We start from the raw sequence: 18,799 nt of genomic DNA, 5'->3' as shown, positions 1-18,799 counted from the left end.
TTGATGAGGAATTACAGAGGGAGGCGCGGCCGTGGCTAACAGCCAGAGAGATTACAGGAGTTGGGATAGAGAGGTTTAAACAGAAATATCTCTAACTAGTCTAACCTCTCAATATCTTAACTTGATACTCAAGTCTGCGCCTATATGTTGTTACACGTGACAATGTAATGTCTAACACCATGAGCCATGAAGTCTTAAGATTGTTAGTTGACCTCCAACCAAGCATGTATTTTCCTTGATTAGTAGCACTAATCGGAGCTCATTTGCTAACTGATCGTTAAAATTACAACCTAGTTCAACATCAAACAATCAATGTTGGCCTCCCCTTACTTATTTATTTATTTATTTTATAAATACATGCCTTGTCTTATTTCTAGTACCAAAACTCCACTAGTGGCCATCCGTGTGGTGCATTAAAGAATTTGAATATTACAGAAGTTGAATTACTACCGAGCTGTCCTGTGAGACTAAAACAAGTGTTGTTTCTTGTTTTCCAAATTGTCCATGCTGCTGCTAGGGCAACCAATCTCAACTACCTCTTATCATGATCAAAGGAGCTATGCATGCCATGGTCCAAACATATGTTCCAATTTGCCGGCAAAACTCTGTAGTTGAAAAGTGCGTTGCGCAATTTGTGAAATCAAGTTTTTCATAGAGCACCTGAAATCAAATGCTTAGGATTTGAAGTTATTGTTTTTAGCACTTTTTTTTGAAGTTGACGGTGGCCGGCCTTCTGATATTGCAGGCTCGAGAACATCATTGGATTAAATCTCGGTGTTGTCAATGCTCTTGGATACCTAAAAGGGTTAACAAGGTAAGAAAATTTCTGTGTCATCTTTTATTTCAGTTAGTAGAACATTGGTTACCAAACTGTGAGTCTGCGTGAGTTAGTGATTTCGTACAAACACAAATATACTAGAAGTTCTAAAATATAATGTGTGGATGTGAATGCTATTCTATTATTCTATTATTTACATTTAATTATGGTTAGATGTACATTTCTTTCCCAAATTAACTTTGGTGCTCGCGGTTGACTATCTTTCTGGACTTTCAACTTAACAAATATTACCTCTGTTCATTAATATAAGACATTTTTTTAGACTTAGAGGGTGCTTGGATACGTTTTAGTCTCATGACTAAAAGTAGTGGGACTAAAACTTGCTAGCCTCATTCATGCTTGGATCTAAATACTAAAGAGACTAAAATCAAGTTAATGAGCATTTATTATCCTCCAAACCCTCCAATCCAGAACTCGCCTGTGTTAAAGGAGAGGAGTTAAATGAGGAGAGAGATGACTAATCCACATTTTAGTAGGGGTACCCCTGACTAAAAATTTTTAGTCTCAAGACTAGTTTTAGCCCCTCTTTAGTCAGGGGTGCTTGGAACTTTAGCCTCTTAAAGAGACTATTTTTAGTCAGACTAAAATAAGTCCCTTGGATCCAAGCACCCTCTTATGGACAGTCTAAAAACGACTTATATTAATGAACAGAGGGAGTATTATCCAGTGAGTGAGACTTACTTCACACATTACGTTCCATTTCACCACGGATGTTATAGCCTTTCATAAGCATGTCCGCCAATAATTTGTTTGAGAAAATTCTGCAGTGCCATTCTTATTTATTTTCACCGACATGGAATTTGTAATGATAAATATACTGTTTTGTGTAGGATTGTGGTCGGATGCGACCAAGGAATGGCACTGATGGAAATTAACGTGATTTAAATCAAGACCCAGCCGTTGGCTATGTAGGAGGAAGGACTCTAGAGAAAATTAAGTGGAAGCAAAACTCTTATTGAAATCAAACATTAAGAATTTCCAGAAATATATTTGTTTGTTGTATTATGGAGTTCCTCTTGGACAGTACTGATGGTGTGGAGACTCGGTAGCATCCATTAATACGATATAAAACTGTTCGTTTATTCACCTTTTCAGTTGTTCTGGTTTCAACTTAAGTGCAACTATGTTGGGAAAAAACTGGCATGCACATTATGTTTCAACAAACAAAGCATGTTGTAGGGGTATATGAGTCGGTGTCTTATTTTGTTTTATTTTTTAATAAGAGTCCGTGTTTTATAGTTCTTAGTAAAAAAACTAAAGCATGGCCAACCTTACTAACCGAATTTCTGAACTGAGAAGAGTCGGTATGGGATCTCCTCAGATGTCAACTATCTAAAGAGTCATTTTTGTAGAACAATGATCTCAAAGGTTTTTTTTCTTTTGCGGGAAGATCTCAAAGGTTGTGGTTGCCTGAAACGAAATTTCCTTTTCTTGAATGTAGGGTGATTGCCTGAAATTGACTCCATTTTGTTTGTTTACAACCAAACTATCATACCATTGAACCGACCTAAGAGCATTTTTAGCCCTTCCTCAAAAACTTAACTCCCCAAACGACCCCTATAACATGTAGCACCTAGCACTTCTCCTCAAACTAAAGACCCTATAAATTTGTCTTTGCTACTTCTTCCATCTTTTTGCATATGAACTCCATTCCAACTTAGATTTGAACAACATATTAATTCAAACTTCATAAATCTAATGCACATATTTCAACAACATTTAAAGCTCAATGTTTTTTACAATTAAAAATTCAAATCCAAGCACACAATACGGTTCAAATGAGGTAATAATCCAATTAAACATGATAGAAGTAATAAAAATCATTTGTCGTGAACTGCCCACAAGTGGTCAAAAAGATCATCTTGGAATGGTGACGGTGACGAGCTTCTTGGTCCTCGATCCTTCAATGGGCTGCGAGGAATCTCTGAATCTTGTTTTTTTGTTGATGTTCGTGAGCTCACCATAGATGTATTGATAGTTCTCCCACTCTTCTCTATCATCCTTGATGATCATGTTGTGTAAGATATACATGTTGTCATGATATGCCATAGTATCTTAGGGTTTCAACACTCAACAGGCCACAAACAATGAATATTCAATTATGAGCCCGGGCTCATCTGCACAAGGTGAACAGTAAATTAAAAAAAAGGTAGAAAAAAAATCAAAAAAATCTGGACTTTTTTTTGCACGGAAGATGTTCGAGTGTGTGATGTTCGGGCAAAATTTCATCTTGTTTGTTGAGAGCTACTCGGATGTCCAGACACGATGAAATTTGGCACGAACATCACGCACTTAAACATCTTCTATCAATCTTTTGAATTATTTTGCTATTATTTTCATTTTAATGTTCACCCACGAGTGCAGGTGCACCCGAGAGCTGAAATGCCGCACCCACAAACAATTGCAAAGCATTTTTGCAGCACACCAAAAGCTCTCTCAACAACCTTTCTTGTGGATTCTTGGCACTTTGTGAAGTAAGATTTCTTGTTGTCGTCCAAACATTGAGTTGTCTTCACCAATTTGGCACAGGGGGAATAGAAGCCATTGGCAGGTGTATCCCATGTTGTGGCTATTGACAACATGTTTGCAAGGTGCAGCTTAGTTGGCAGCTAGCCTTAAGAATAGAGATCTTTGCAGAACATTGAGGTCATTGTGTGACAATCTGAAATGGGAATGCCAAATCCATAGATTCTCTGATGCAACTTCCTTGAGAAATGGCCTTCTGAATAGAACTTGCCATGCCACATGACATATTTTCCATGTCCAATGGATCCAAGCGTCCTCTCTTCACTTTGTGCCATGAGCCTCGTTGTATCTTCATCAGTGGGTTCCCTCAAGTAGTCCAATTTGAAGATCTCGATCACTTGAGTAAATCTATTCACACTTGAAGATTGTATCTTACCCAATTCGGATGTACTCATTGATGTAGTCAACCGCAACTCCATATGCAAGCACTCAAACTTTCGTGGTACACTTAACCAATGGACTTGCAATGATTCTTTTTCCCGTTGCATTCCTTCTTGGTGTGAATCAAGGGTCATGCTTCTCAATAGCTTGTGCAATGGTTTTGAAGAAATCCCTGTGCATTTTGAATCGCTGCTAAAATCTTATTTGGATACATTGGATTCGGCGCAAAAGTAATCCTTGGAAAGATCGGCATGACCCTCTGCACTATCTCAATGAATGCGACTTTGGCTGAACTGCGAATCAAGTCTCGGTCTCCTCCCATCTTCCACTCGAATGATTGCAACCACCACCATCTCGAAATTGTTATCTTTTTCTTCCTCCGATAAGAATCATCAAAATACATTTCTCACAACATCTTCATCTAGACAATGCAAAGTTTAATGATCAATTTGAGTACATAAAAAATCGAGTGCATAAATGAAAAAAAAGGAGATTTTTTATCTTTTAGGTGATTTGATAAAAAAATTAGGGAGTGAAGTTTTTTTGGTTGAGGGCCTGGAGATCCTCTAAGATATCGACCCTCCCTGGCTCCATCGAGCCCTGCATTTAAAAAAATGAAGTTCAAAAAATTATGAAAACTTATACATGTCCTCTATAGATTTGTAGTTTTTTGTAAAAAAAATGGTGATTTGTAAGCTACAAAAAATCCAATCCAAAAACAAAAGAAAAAAAATCATTTTTTGATATATGTGTTTGTATTGTGCGTATAGTCGCCCTACCAAATTGTGGGGTGCCAATTATTTGGCGGAGGATCGCGGTCGCCACTTCACCTGACAGTTGATGTAAAAACCTAAACGGTTGACCAAAATCTTGGTGCAAATCCAAAAATCAGGCCACCATTCAAATACACACCGATGCCCGCAGTCAATGCCGAAAAAAATGGTAAGGTAGTTGCTGGCTCCAATTGAAACGGCCCCTTAACCAATTCCTGGTCAAATGGTAACATGAACGCTAATATAGTGATCATGCTGGAAATTTTTCACACAATATGGCCGTACAGATCTTACAATACCCTGAAATTACAATTTCAGCCCATGTTTTTATCAAATCCTGTCAAAAAAAATGAGTGTCCAATTTTTTTGCAAAACTTCTGAGAAATCAACACTAATATATTTATTATTCTGGAAAAGTTTCGCACAATTTGACCGAACAGATTTAAAAATACCCTCAAATTATAATTTCAAATTTCAACCCATTTTTTTGATCGAATTATGCTGAAAGGAATCGTCGCCCTTCTTCAGTACAGACGAGGAGCGACGACGGCACAGAACCTCAGCCACAGATGTCCTCCGTGAATACTCATCAGCAGCCACTTCCGGTATCCTGAGGACAAACCCTCACTGTTCCAACACGAAGCGTCTCCCCGCCTCGGGAGGTTCGCCGGCCAGCGGCGAGAACGAAGCGAGGCAGCGGCCATGGCTCGCCCGTCGCGGCTCTACCTCCTCGCCTACAACTCCGTCCAGGCCATCGGATGGTAACCAAACCACCTCCCAGCAGCAGCAGCAGCAGCAACAGTTGAATTCCCTAATCACTTGATTCCTTCCCGCCCGTACTAACTAGTAATTCGTCTCCCGATCCCCTTCCTCGTCGAACTTCAGGTCCCTCGCCCTGCTCCGCCTCCTGCCCTGCCTCGCCCCTCCGGTCTCCGTCCGCCCCGCGTACGCCGCCGCCGGCGACCTCATATGTGCGTGCTGCCCTCCGGCCTCCCCTTAATTTATATTCTCATCTGAATTCTGAATTTCGTGTGGTGTGGACTGATAACTTCTTCTCCACATTTTCTTGCTGTCTCTGTAGGCTTTCTGCAAACCTGCGCGGTTCTTGAAACGGTCCATGCCGCCGTCGGTGGGGTGGATGAACTACTAGCTAGACTTAATTTCGCCTTCTGCTGGATTTTCCCCCTTGTTGGCGATGTGAATTGACTCTGCATCGTTGGCCGTTTTGGTTGTTCAGGATTGGTACCCACCTCGCCGTTTCTTGCTTTCTTGCAATGGGGAGGGAGGACTCACTTCATTCTCGCCCTTCTCCGGCAAATCCCTGAGGTGGGATGAACGCAGGAACCAACTGCCTTAACAAGTTTCTCGGCTCTTCCTATATTTTAGCTCTGTAGAGTTTGGCTGATAAGTTCACTCTGCTGTTGCAAATGCAGGTTCAGGGCAGTCCATCTGTGTTCATAACGTTTATGGCTTGGAGCATATCTGAGGTGTGGCCGCAAAATCACCTCTTGCTTTCTCACCTTTTTATAAGTTTTCTTATCCTCACGAAGACACCAGTAACCACAACAATGGAGAACGACATAGATTTGTTACTCTCTTATGTTTGTGATCCACTTGATGGCTATGTTAAGATGCATTGCCCTGATATAATGAGTTACTGCTCTGAAAGCATGTTTTAATATACTGTACAACTTTGATTCTTCTCTGAACCCATATATCTGTTGCTAGGCTAATTCGAATTTGTACCATGTTTGTAGAATTAATTTCATATGGCTACAGTAATGTTAGTATCAATGGTGTCACTGTGAAGGGTCGTTCTGTTAATAAAGTTTTTTTGTATGTATTAACCTGATTGTGTTCAGTTGTTAAGAGAAAATAGACCAGTGATTACTTTTTGAGGAGACACGGACGAGCAAACATAGTAGTAGGTGGTATCTTTAGGAATAATTAGCGGTAGAAAAATGGCCCTTATTCAGAATCTTCACAAAATGGCCCTAAGAGTAGTTCATAAGGTCCACCTTTTAGTTGAAGTTTTTTGAACCACGCTAAATACATTGTTGTCATTGTGCAGGTCATTCGATACTCTCACTATGCTCTGACTACGTTAAAAGTTTGTCCGGCATGGATGACTTACCTCAGGTTCCATCCCCTAGCAGTATCAATCCTCACATTTATATTTTGTTTTGATTATAAATGCTGCCCTATCTTATGAGTCATTGCTCGGCGCGAACACATTATAGTATACTCACAGCATAAACTCAACTGATTAGCATAAGACCTCTATTATTTTCTGAAAGAGCTAGTACATAGAATCTCTTTTATTTATGAGTATAAAATGGATGGGCGGATGGCCTACTGTAAAATAGTCATATCCTATGTGAATTATTTCCGGTTCACAATTTTTTCTGCTCCCCTGTGGCTTTTCAGACCATTGCACCTCAGTTCTCAGATCATACAGCTTTATCTCAAACAACTTCCTACCTGTAGGTACACTGCCTTTATCCCGCTGTATCCAATCGGGGTAGGACCAGGAGAAAGTAAGCTCCGAAACTTTTTCGCACCACATTGTGCGTATAAAAACAATCTTCCTTAATCTAATAATCCACTGTTGTGCTCTACTCTCCATGCTATATCTGCACGCAGTGTGGACTATGTACCAAGCTCTTCCATTTGTGAAGGAGAGGGGCCTCTACTCAGGATTCTTCGCAAAGTTCTCCATGAGCTACCATTCATTTCTTGTGGTACGTCGATGACGAATCAGATACACCCTGCATCCCTGCTGCTTCTGTTTTATCATAATGTTCACTTGATCACTTACTGGCAAACATGCGGTGACAGGGTGTGCTACTGTGCTATCCGCTTCTGTGGCTGAAGCTGTACTTGCATGTGTTCAAGCAGCGCAAGTCCAAGCTGGGAAAGGGGGGCAGGAAGAAACGGGCGTGAAAGAAATAGGTTCAGCTCAGCTGCCATTATTTCGCTGAAATTCGGTAGGCGAGCAGGTTGCCGGGGGATCTTGCAGCTGATGCAGTTGTGGAGGCTTGGCTGAGATGAACAGCAAACTTACTATACTACTAGCAGTTTACTGGGTGTTGATTACCTTTGGAACAGCAATTTATTATACTACTAGCAGACTTAAACCTGGCAATGGTTGAAGAACTGAACTGTATCTAAACTGAACCCACGTGGCTGATTTAAGCAACCAAAACCAAACTGACCCACCTAATTATGGATTAGCACCCAACCCAAACTAAACTACTTACGATCTCCACCCAAACCGAACTAAACTTTTGACAGGAACCATGGTTTTAGCTTATGGTTTGAGATCAGTTACCCACCGCACATGGTTGCACCTGACAACTCACCCAAGTGCGAGTTCCAAGAAGCAGCAGCGCGCTAGTGCCGTCGACGAGCGGCCGAGACGAAACTGACTGTCCCAGGCTTTTAAAATCGACTTCACTCTTTTCACACAACCAATCTACAGAACCGGTTTTGGACCATAGTTATTTTTTTTAGACTAAACACACTTTATTGATCATAAAAGTTCATAGGAATACAATGAATGTCTGGTGGGTTTATAAGCCATAAGTGGCGTCCATAATCTAGTCCGAAAGCGTGTTTAGGCCCAGACCCAACCATAACTATCTCTTTCCACCATAAAACCAAACCAGACCCAACTGTTAGCTGGCTTGGCCCATATCAACTCGAACCAATTAAACCCATAACAGAAAACCAAACCAATTTAACCGGTTAATCAAAAACCATTTCCAGATTTAAGCAGACTGGTGATCTCTATCAGATTTACTGAATTTGAGTGAAGATGTTGCGCAACTCATGGTTATGACATTTGAGAAAAATATGACAGATTGTTTAACGTATGAAAAAAAGTACTGTACTATTTGTGCAGCTAAAAACAGTATCAAACAACTTTTCTTGCTCTTCCACTTTGGTTGCTAGAAGCATACTAGTACTACTTAAATACCCCTGTTAATTTTCATTTCCAGAGATGCAAATCAGTGTGATAATCCTAAGCTGCTTGTTCAATTCAACTGCCAACTATTTTTGAAGTGATTTGGTTTCCAAAGTTGCAAATCAGTGTGATGGTCAGTGGATGTGGAGTGAGGGCAAATAGTCTTACACATTTTTTTGTTTTTTTAGAGAAAACCTTTTTTTTAGAAAAACGGATGTACAGTAGCACAGGCCTTGTTAGAAATTGTGGCCTAAACAACGTCCTAATTTTGGGCCCTGAAGGCCCATAACTGAAGCACACAGTCAGAACCAAACAAACGGAGCCTGGCAGGCAGACCCGTCTGATCGCTGACCGCCGGCCACTCTCCGCTCCTGCCGCCGCCGCCGCCATGGGGAACTTCCGCAAGCTCGGCCGCCACGCCGCCCACCGCGTCTCCATGCTCAGGTATCCATCTCTCTGACCCTGTCGCTCCACCCATCTCCCGTTGGTTTCCGTTTCACCCTCGCTCTCTCCCTGACCCCACGGGCCATGGCTAACCCTCTCCCCGCCCCTTCCCACGTCGCTCGGCAGGACGATGGTGTCGCAGCTGGTAAAGCACGAGCGGATAGAGACCACCGTCGCCAAGGTAGCTTCCTGCCTCATGTAACTCCGGCATTTCGTCGAACACCTTGCGGTGGGAGGAGTGCAGGGTTTCTGCGCCAGGGAATTTCGGTCCTTACTTTTTATGCGTTGCTTCTTGCCATTTCAGGCGAAGGAGGTGCGGCGGAAGGCGGATCAGATGGTGCAGCTCGGGAAAGATGTACGTCCATTAGCCGTTTACCAGCATTCACTATTCAGTAGTCACTAATCGCCACCTGCGGCCTGCCCTACTCTCCTAGTGCCCGCACTACTGAATTTAACAGTATACTGGATTGTTTAGTGGCGCGTATTTGTGTTTAGTTTACTTGAGTGGTGTAATGAAACCAGCCATCTTGATTAGATGGATAGGTTGTCCTCGGCAGGGTTCGTCATATCTTGCGCTACTAGCTGTGTAGGACTCCATTCATGGTTGATGCTCATACTCGCTATGCCGAATTGCGGATGAAAATGTCATGATCTGGACATATTGGCTTATGCATAGAAACCCTTCACCTAATAATGTGATGTGGTTGTCTTATATGAGTTTCTTGTTTCCTGTTGTAGCTTCTCATGGAAACTTGTTAGATTGTTGAGGTTTTGACTACCTGAGTGGATATTAAGTGTTAGCCTTCTTTTGTTTAAGCAAGTACGAGTGAAACTTCATGGAATCTGCTTTCATGAAGAAGTTAATATGTAATTCAAGGATACCCTGTTTGTCAATGATGTTAAAGCGGTGATCATCCGAAATGAATTCGCACAAATCTGAATGTCACCCTTTAACGATGAAGTCAATGCGAAATAGGTTTCAGATACAGAATTTTTTTATGTGTACTTGAAAATTATATCATTCCACATTCCAGGAGTGTCTCTACTCCCTTGACTTAAATGCTCAAGCCCAGATATAGTGCATGATTTCTGTAGCTCTTTCTCATGAAACTTCCATTGCTGAAATTGCTGCTATATTGATGAACGTTCTATCATTGTATAGGGTACACTAGATGCAGCAAGACGTGCCTCGGCATTTGTTCGGGGTGATGACGTCGTTCACAAGTTATTCACAGAGCTTGCGTACCGCTACAAGTAAGTTTTACCCATGTTATGTATCGGTTGGTTTTATTTTGGTCTGGTTAGCATGCTCAAAAGAACCTCTCAAGCTATATCTTATGCATCTTTGTTATTTTCTACTTATATCTAGGGATCGAGCTGGTGGGTATACAAGACTATTGCGAACCAGGATACGAATTGGCGATGCTGCACCAATGGCTTACATCGAGTATGTTTGTACTCATATACCTTACTGCACAAAATCATAGTTTAATTTAAAAACAATACTTGCACTGTTTGTGTTGAGTATATTTTAGTCTTCACATTCAAGTAGTGTGCTTCCACTACATGGTGCCAGTTAGTTCTCTTTTGTATTCGTATTGTATAATAAAATTAGATTGAGGTCTGAAATTGCCTATAAAAAAATATTTTTCAAAGAAATGGTGATGCTATGACATGAAAAAAAAAATTGTTTTCCCATCTCTCTCACTCTGGTAAATGAACCGAGTTTAATAAAGAACATGGCCACATTGCAGCAGAGAAACAAACTATATGCCGTGGTGAGACTGAATTCAACATCTGTTGCCAATGTCATACACAGGTTTGTCGACCGGGAGAATGAACTTCGTGAGGCCAAACCTGCGACTCCACCGCCACCCCAGCGTGCCCCTCTTGATCCATGGACCAAGTCCCATGCCAGCCAACAGTGGGCAGGGCCTAAAGTCAGCCAGAACTCCAAAACAGAAGGGCTATGAGAATCAAACGCACCAGTGTATCTTTATTTTGTGTTTGTGAGATTTTTTTATCTTTAGACACGCTAATTAATTAGGAGATCCATTCTGTAAGAGACTAAAAACTTATGTTTCCACATGATATCTATATTATTTGTCAAGGATCACTGTGACTAGAAATTGTTACTGATGTGTTAAGAGTTCATACTTATCGATCATTGACAGGGTGGAGTTTGTCATGTTGATATCATAGCTTCGATGTGGCCATGTTGGCAGTGCCCGACGAAGCTTTTTTGCCGACCTTGGGTATCCTGAAACTTTCCATAATCCCGCGATACGAAGATGCAATGTGGCCATGTTGGCACTTTGCTCTGTTGTGCTGAATTCGTAATAAGAAGTTTTAACCTCTGTTCCGTTAATGTGACCCACGAGGCCGCGACGATGCTTCATGTGAAAAAAATAAGTACATTGACCTGAGACGTTTATACGTATTCGGTAGAAAACATCCAAAAATTCAGGCTAGGGGGGACAGTTTGCCTGTCATTTTCAGGTGCAACATCTACTAGTACATTTGACCCTTAACTAGACCCACAAGGAAAGAATGAAGGGAAAAAAGATGTGCTATCTTGGCATCACCTGAACCGTGTGGCTGCTTCTATCTTGCAGCTCAGAAACATGTGGCCAGTTTGGCTACACCTTGCGTGGGTTTTTCTTCTGTTATCCACATGACCAGATAAGTCCAAGCGATAGGCTGAGAGTCATCGCAGCAGTACAAGCGATAGAGGTATATAAACATATTTGGGAGCTGATTTCCGAAGATCGGTTATCGGGGATCGCCAGATGGACTGCGTTCTTCTGAGCTCACACTTGTCGTCCCATGCCACTGTTAACGCAAGGTAAAATTCTTACTTTCCTTTTCCTCTGTCGCTGAAGATCTTGCCGGGAACGAAGAATTTCGTGAATTTTCTCTGTGATTGCCATCTGTGCTGACTTTGGATTCCTGCAGGCTTCAGCAATGCTCTGTTAGTCTCAACAGTATAGGATTTGCAGTTATCAGAAAGGGATGCTTAAGATTAAGGTGCTATGCAATTGGTGATGCAGGGCGTCGAAATGATCCTTTGGACGAGAACAAGAATGGGCCCATTTCGCAAGAACTGAACGGGTCCAGTGCTTCCTTCACAACTGTTGGTGCTGAAATCACTCAAGAAACAGGAGATTTCTTTAGTAGCGATGCCGAGGGTGACCCGGATAAACCGACGGAGGGTTTCTCCTCGATCGAGGATGCTATAAATTCGCTGCGGGAGGGAAAGGTAGGGAAAAAGAAAGTCCTGATTTTCTGAACACAAATAGTTTTATTCATGTAACTCTTGTACATAGGCCCTGCTTGATCATGCCCATCTTCTTTTTGCGGTGCTTAAAGATATGCCGAACTGTACTACCTTCCAGCCTCCATTATTCATTTCATCTTGTCGATGACAAGATGAATGAATCACACTTGCCTATTCTCCCAAGAAACCGTAGTTGTAAACGTGTACCACAAGTAATTGAGTACCTTCATGTAAAGCAGACTCTAAGGCTATGCTTGGACTATCAAGGCTGTCTGAATGACTGCCTTTTTTCACATTGCCAGTGAGCAAGGTGATTGCTGTAATCAAAATTATATGATGAACAATGTCAATATCGTGATATTCGATATACTGCATTTTCATGTAGCAAGTGTATTTGCTTGCTTCAAAATTCAGGGCCTTCAAATGAGTTATCACTTTTTTCAAATGTAGTTGACTTCAGCTACAAAGTTAACTATTCATTCTTCTCCAGTTTGTTATTGCTGTAGATGACGAGAAGGGTGACAATGAAGGGGATCTTATCATGGCAGCCGATCAAGCCAGCCCAGAATCAATTGCATTCATGATCAGAAATGGTTCCGGCATCATCTCAGTGGGCATGAAGGAAGAGGACCTAGAAAGGTTGATGCTTCCTATGATGTCTCCGGTCACAGAAATCGGCGACATTTCAGCTACTGCTTCCACAGTGACAGTGGTAAAAGATCTTATGGCAATGGCCTTTGTTGCAGGGACTATACGATACTGATTGATCAGGTTTGTAGTTCTTAGTTGTCATAATAACTTAAATCTTTGTTTCTCCTATCTATTTAGGATGCGAGAGTGGGCATATCCACTGGTGTATCAGCTGCAGACAGGGCAAAGACCATCCTTGCTCTAGCCTCCCCTGACTCCAAGCCCAGTGATCTCAGACGGCCAGGCCACATATTCCCCCTCAAGTACCGGAACGGTGGGGTGCTTAAAAGAGCTGGGCACACCGAGGCATCGGTGGATCTTGTTGCGTTGGCCGGCTTGCGCCCCGTATCCGTCCTGTCAAGCATCATCGACCCGAAGGACGGTTCGATGGCATCAACACCAGCGCTGAAACAGATGGCTTTGGAGCATGATATCCCGATTGTTTCGATCGCTGATCTCATCCGGTTAGTATGCCTTAAGGTGAAGCCTTTGTGAACTTATTGCCTGTTTTATTCAGATTTGAATTGTACTGCTTGAATCACTCTCCAAGATCAAACAGATAAAAGAAATGAGAAATGGCTAGGTTAGGATAATTACATGTTGCAGATAACCTTTTTATACGATCTCATTTCAGCATGTTGTTGTAAATTCAGGTACAGGAGGAAAAGGGAGAAACTGGTGGAACTGATCGCTGTATCTCGTTTGCCTACTAAATGGGGCCTCTTCCGCGCTTACTGCTACCAATCCAAGCTGGATGGAACTGAGCACATCGCCGTTACCAAGGTAAATGGAATTCTTGTTGTGTTTCTCTGACAGAACGATCGGAGCAGAAACCAGTGAGCCACTCGCTTGCTTGTGCGATTCAATCTCCGGCGATCTTTACAGTTTGAGGCAAATGTGCAGGGCGATATCGGTGATGGAGAAGACGTGCTGGTGAGGGTGCATTCAGAGTGCCTGACCGGCGACATCCTCGGCTCCGCCCGCTGCGACTGCGGCGAGCAGCTGGACCTCGCGATGCAGCTGATCGAGAAGGCCGGTCGCGGCGTCCTCGTGTACCTGCGCGGCCACGAAGGCCGGGGCATCGGGCTCGGCCAGAAGCTCCGCGCGTACAACCTGCAGGACCAAGGCAGCGACACGGTGGAGGCCAACGTCGAGCTCGGCCTCGCCATCGACTCCCGCGAGTACGGCATCGGAGCCCAGGTACGTACTTTAATACTAATTCATGGCGGATTTAACATTCTTGGGAAGGATTGATGTCTTGATGATTGATGGTGGTTATCTTGCTGTCTATTTCAGATTCTGAGGGACATTGGCGTGCGCACGATGCGGCTGATGACGAACAACCCGGCCAAGTTCGTTGGGCTCAAGGGGTACGGGCTCGCCGTGGTGGGCCGGGTCCCGGTGATCTCGCCGATCACCAAGGAGAACCAGAAATACCTCGAGACCAAGAGGACCAAGATGGGGCACCTCTACGGCTCCGACCTTCCCGGCGGCCTCCTCAAGGAATTCCTCAATCCTACGGAAGACAACGCCACGAACTAATTATACACCCACCACACGATCCGCATATCATTTTCTTTAACTTCATTTCTTTCTGATACAACGATCGAACGAAAATTGAGACGAAATATTGCAACCAATCCGTAGCGATTCCATTCATCCATTGTTCATTGTAACAAACGAAAACAATTACAAACTACGAGCCTCGATCCCCGGGGCCGAGACGATCATCAAACGCGACGAGACGAGAGAAGGGCGGGGGAGGAGCGTCTAGGAGGAGGTGAACTTGGTGACGGCCTTGGTGCCCTCGGAGACGGCGTGCTTGGCGAGCTCGCCGGGGAGGACGAGGCGGACGGAGGTCTGGATCTCGCGGGAGGTGATGGTGGGCTTCTTGTTGTACCTGGCGAGCTTGGCGGCCTCCTGCGCGAGCTTCTCGAAGATGTCGTTGATGAAGGAGTTCATGATGGACATGGCCTTGGAGGAGATGCCGATGTCCGGGTGCACCTGCTTCAGCACCTTGAAGATGTAGATCTTGTACGTCTCCACGCTCTTCTTGGCCTTCTTCTTGGCCTTCTTGTCCGAGCCGCCGCCGCCGCCCTCCTTGGCCGCCGGCAGCCGCTTCTCCGCCTTGGGCTTCTTCTCCCCCTTGGGCGCCTTCTCCTCCGCCGGCTTCTTCTCCGCGGGCTTCTTCTCCGCCTTGGGCGCCATCACGGACGGATCGAGAGGTGGCTGGCTGCGGCGGGGAGGAGGATGATGATGATCGGAGAGGGCGCTGGTGGTGGCTTGCGGTGGGATGAGATGGGAATTGGATTTATAGAGGGGCGCGGGGGGATGTGATTGGTGGAGGGGGTGAGCACGCGGATCGGTGAGGTGGAAGGATCTCAGGCGTTCGATGTGGTTGACGGTGAGGATTGTGACGCGTGGGGAAGAGTTATTGGCTGGTGGGAGGTCGAGCGCGGATCTCTGGGCGGTTTAGGCGGTGAGCGCGAATTTTGGGCGCCGAATGGAGGCGGCGATGGATTTTTGCCCGTTCTCGGGTTTGCTTAATCCACCGTCAAAAGTCTACAAATTACCCACCAACAGAAAAGAAAAAATATATAGTTTTTGAGGGAAAAAATTAGTTTATGCACACATACAAAGGGAATTTTTTTTGTTGCGGGTAAATACGAAGGATTCGTGCATGCTCTACCCAAGTATTCAATTCCATGCCTCCCTTGGTGGCGCATCTCACCTTGGTGGCATTTCCATGCCTCTCTCCCTCTATGGCGGGTTTGAAGATGGAGAGAAATTCACCGATAGCTTCACCCGACAATGGTTGCGGTGTCACATCCATGTCGTTCTTTCACATTGGTGGCGTTCATCTCCTTCATGTCACACGATGAATTTATCCATATTTTTCATGAGCCTGTAAAATATCCACACAACCACAATTGGGTAGGCCTTATTGGCGTTTCTCTCATTGCTCCGTAGTGCCCTTCGTTTACACTCTACCTTGGGCAAAGACTACCCCTATGTGGTGATAATTTCATTGGTGGCACTCTACGATCATGTCACATCATCATCATCACTATTTCTCGCCTCTTCCATCGGCAATGATCACTCTTCTGGTGTAAAATTGTACTTCTGCTCTGTGCACGTTTGCCGAGCCAGACCTTCCATGTCTTCATTTTCACTCTAGGGATATGACCAACCTTCCCCTGAGTGTCGGATGGTACTGGGTGGTAATGGCACGACTCCTTGACATGACTACCCGTGGTCTTCCTTGTCTGTGGTTTTGGTGTTGTCCTTCTCGTGCGGTATGCTTCGTAGTTTACCTCTCTGTTGTCTCTGATGTGATGTGTTGCCTCAACAACTTTCTCTTTGTTTCTTGTGGTGCCCTATATGTGGTTATGACATCACATGTGCCGCATCGAACGACCACGTAGGCCCATCTGATGTCTATGAGGCCGATCATTGTGTTGCGTTATAATTTTGTACCTGGCCTTTTTTTTGTGTTTTTGTGTACTTGCCTCGCCCCCCACCTAAGGATTTTTAGGCTTTCAATTTATTTTTCCTTATAGACTGCATCATTTTTCCAAAATGAGATCATATTCAGGTGGGGCGCCTCCCTTGTTCCCCATGAAGGTTATTTCAAAAAAAGGTAAAAAAAACATAAATGAGGTGTACCTTCTATATCTAAATAGTTAGCCCTCACTAACTTATTTCTCTCAACATGCAAACATGTCACCTTATCATGCAATATGCATAAAAAATGCCCACGTCAACATGAAAACATCCATGAAAAAATCAGTTATGTTATTTAATAAATATTTTACAACTATACAATAACCAAACACAAGAAAACCATATGTATTTTCAATTTTAGTGCTCATATTATTCTAAATGTGCATGCTTCATACAACCAATTTTTATTAACATATTGTGCAAAACATTCCCGCAACAGCGTATAGGTTATCATATAGTTGATAAAAAAAGGGCACCTATTTAACAGACGGGCTGGTGAAAAAAATAATCTGAAACAGAAACTAAAATAAAATAAAAGGCGAAGTTTTCCTAAGGAGGAACGGATTAAAAACATTAGTATTATATAAAAGAATAAATAAAATAAAAAACTTAAACTAATTGATGACAAAAAATTGCATAGAAATTGCACTTTTATTAAAAAATAAGCATATGATATAGTGGATTTTTTTGTCTCTAGTCTAATTTTTCCACGTGTCACATAGTACTCCATATATACGTTGGAGATTAATTATTTTTATCTCATACCGATGGCATCACGTCATGCGGATGTACATACAAACACATCAAAGATGAATTAAATTTCCTTCCCTAAAAAAAGATGAATTAAATTTCCTATTAATATCACGCATGCAGCGCACAGGCACGCACATGAACGATATGCATGTGTGCACACGACACGCATGAACGCACAAGCCCAAGCACACACACACGTACACACATAACATGCGCACATGCGTACACACGCACGCACATGCATACACGTACATGTGAAGAAAGAAAGTAAAAAACCGTACACATACAAGTAATTAACTGAAGACATTGACAAGATAGATAGAGAGAGTGAACTTTTAGATTTTTCTGCTCATAAGTATAGTCTGAGAATTTTTTTTAGAGGAGAGGCTCAATAGGATTGTTAGGGACGAGGAGGTTAAGTGGATTCAAAGAGCTCGAGAGCGAGATCTTCTATTGCGTAATGCTCCTTCTTCTTATCTTATGGCGAAAGTAAAATGGTAGGAGGAGAAGAAATCATATTGTATATCGAAAAGAAGGGAGTAGAGACGTAGAGTGATATAAGGGATGCTAACTTGTTAAATTATGCTACTGATTTTTATAAGGAGTTGTTTGGGACTGAAAAATAGTGGAAGATTTATTTCCTTGGAAGTTCCAGTTTCCTGTGTGCTAGATGATGTGGATAGAGATAAATTAGTGATTGAGTTTACTTTAGAAGAAAAATAGAGTTGCTTTATTTCAAATGAATCATAATAAACCTTCTGGTCCGGATGGTTTCCCAGTAGAATTTTATTATCATTATTTGAATATGTTGGGAAAGGATCTTGTTCAATTATTCAATAAATTTTTTATGGGAGGATTGATTTGGCTAGATTAAATTATGGTGTGATTACTTTAATTCCTAAATGCTCTAGGGCTAATATGCTTAAGATGTATAGACCCATTTGTATTACTAAGGTGATTAATAACAGAACTGTTGCTTTAGCCCCAAATAGTATTGATCCTATTCAGGTAGCTTTGATTAAGAATAGATTTATTTTGTTTTACATGAAGTTTTACGTGCGAATCATAGAAGAAAGATAACATGGTTCTTTTAAGATAGACTTTGAGAAAGCATATGACAAAGTTAATTAGGATTTTATGTTTAGTGTTCTTGAGATGAAAGGTTTCCTTGTTAAATATATTAATTGGATTAAGCAGATAGTTCAAAGCGGTGGCATTGCAGTAATGGTCAATGGTCAGATGAGTAAGTATGTTAGGACTGGTAAAGGATTAATGCGGGGGGGGGGGGGGGGGGGGGGCTTTCCCCCATCTTATTTAATATTGCTACTGATATTTTACATATTTTCGTGAGTAGAGTTAGAGAACAACTTATTAGAGGTGTCACGTCTAGATTAATAGAAGAAGGCTTTACTGTGATTCAGTATACGGACGCCCTATATTTATGTTTGAAGCTGATCTGGCTAGTGCTAGAAATTTAAAAGATATTGTCTGCTTGTTTGAACATTTTTCAGGTATGAAGATTAATTTTGATGAAAGTGAAGCTTGTTGTTTTAGTGAGGATAAGGATAGAGAACATTTGTTTAGAGACATTTTTACTTGTGTAAGTGGTGATTTACCCATTGTATATTTAGGTATTCCACCATATA

General features: G+C 42.5%; 4 protein-coding genes across 5 annotated transcripts; 3 read left to right on the top strand and 1 right to left on the bottom strand.

Annotated features, from left to right (window-relative positions):
* Positions 1-5,058: 5,058 nt before the first annotated feature.
* Positions 5,059-7,663, top strand: LOC109749710 (uncharacterized). The gene is made up of 9 exons (XM_020308663.4): positions 5,059-5,279; positions 5,404-5,489; positions 5,600-5,647; positions 5,756-5,844; positions 5,952-6,005; positions 6,590-6,657; positions 7,006-7,055; positions 7,162-7,259; positions 7,357-7,663. Exons 1-9 carry the CDS (start codon positions 5,221-5,223, stop codon positions 7,459-7,461), a joined length of 657 nt encoding a protein of 218 aa, XP_020164252.1. The 5' UTR covers positions 5,059-5,220; the 3' UTR covers positions 7,462-7,663.
* Positions 7,664-8,759: 1,096 nt separating this feature from the next.
* LOC109749709 (uncharacterized) lies at positions 8,760-11,058 on the top strand. The gene is made up of 6 exons (XM_020308662.4): positions 8,760-8,929; positions 9,056-9,110; positions 9,234-9,284; positions 10,092-10,183; positions 10,299-10,376; positions 10,749-11,058. The coding sequence occupies exons 1-6, from the start codon at positions 8,874-8,876 to the stop codon at positions 10,900-10,902; spliced, it is 486 nt and encodes a 161-aa protein (XP_020164251.1). The 5' UTR covers positions 8,760-8,873; the 3' UTR covers positions 10,903-11,058.
* A 428-nt stretch (positions 11,059-11,486) lies between these two features.
* LOC109749705 (probable monofunctional riboflavin biosynthesis protein RIBA 3, chloroplastic) lies at positions 11,487-14,536 on the top strand. Of its 2 annotated transcripts, none has more exons than XM_020308651.4 (7): positions 11,487-11,774; positions 11,885-12,188; positions 12,697-12,918; positions 13,035-13,360; positions 13,550-13,679; positions 13,800-14,096; positions 14,193-14,536. In XM_020308651.4, the coding sequence occupies exons 1-7, from the start codon at positions 11,719-11,721 to the stop codon at positions 14,436-14,438; spliced, it is 1,581 nt and encodes a 526-aa protein (XP_020164240.1). In that variant the 5' UTR covers positions 11,487-11,718; the 3' UTR covers positions 14,439-14,536. The 2 variants fall into 2 exon arrangements, with proteins under 2 accessions (XP_020164240.1, XP_020164241.1); XM_020308652.4 differs by having other exon boundaries at positions 11,522-11,774; positions 11,980-12,188.
* LOC109749706 (histone H2B.11) lies at positions 14,527-16,392 on the bottom strand. The gene has a single exon (XM_020308653.4). It carries the CDS (start codon positions 15,102-15,104, stop codon positions 14,667-14,669), a length of 438 nt encoding a protein of 145 aa, XP_020164242.1. The 5' UTR covers positions 15,105-16,392; the 3' UTR covers positions 14,527-14,666.
* Positions 16,393-18,799: the final 2,407 nt, after the last annotated feature.

Source organism: Aegilops tauschii, chromosome 1 (assembly GCF_002575655.3).
Source record: "Aegilops tauschii subsp. strangulata cultivar AL8/78 chromosome 1, Aet v6.0, whole genome shotgun sequence".
Classification (NCBI taxonomy): Eukaryota; Viridiplantae; Streptophyta; class Magnoliopsida; order Poales; family Poaceae; genus Aegilops; species Aegilops tauschii.
Note: the sequence above shows the minus strand (reverse complement) of the source record. Positions and strands in the feature narration are given on the sequence as shown.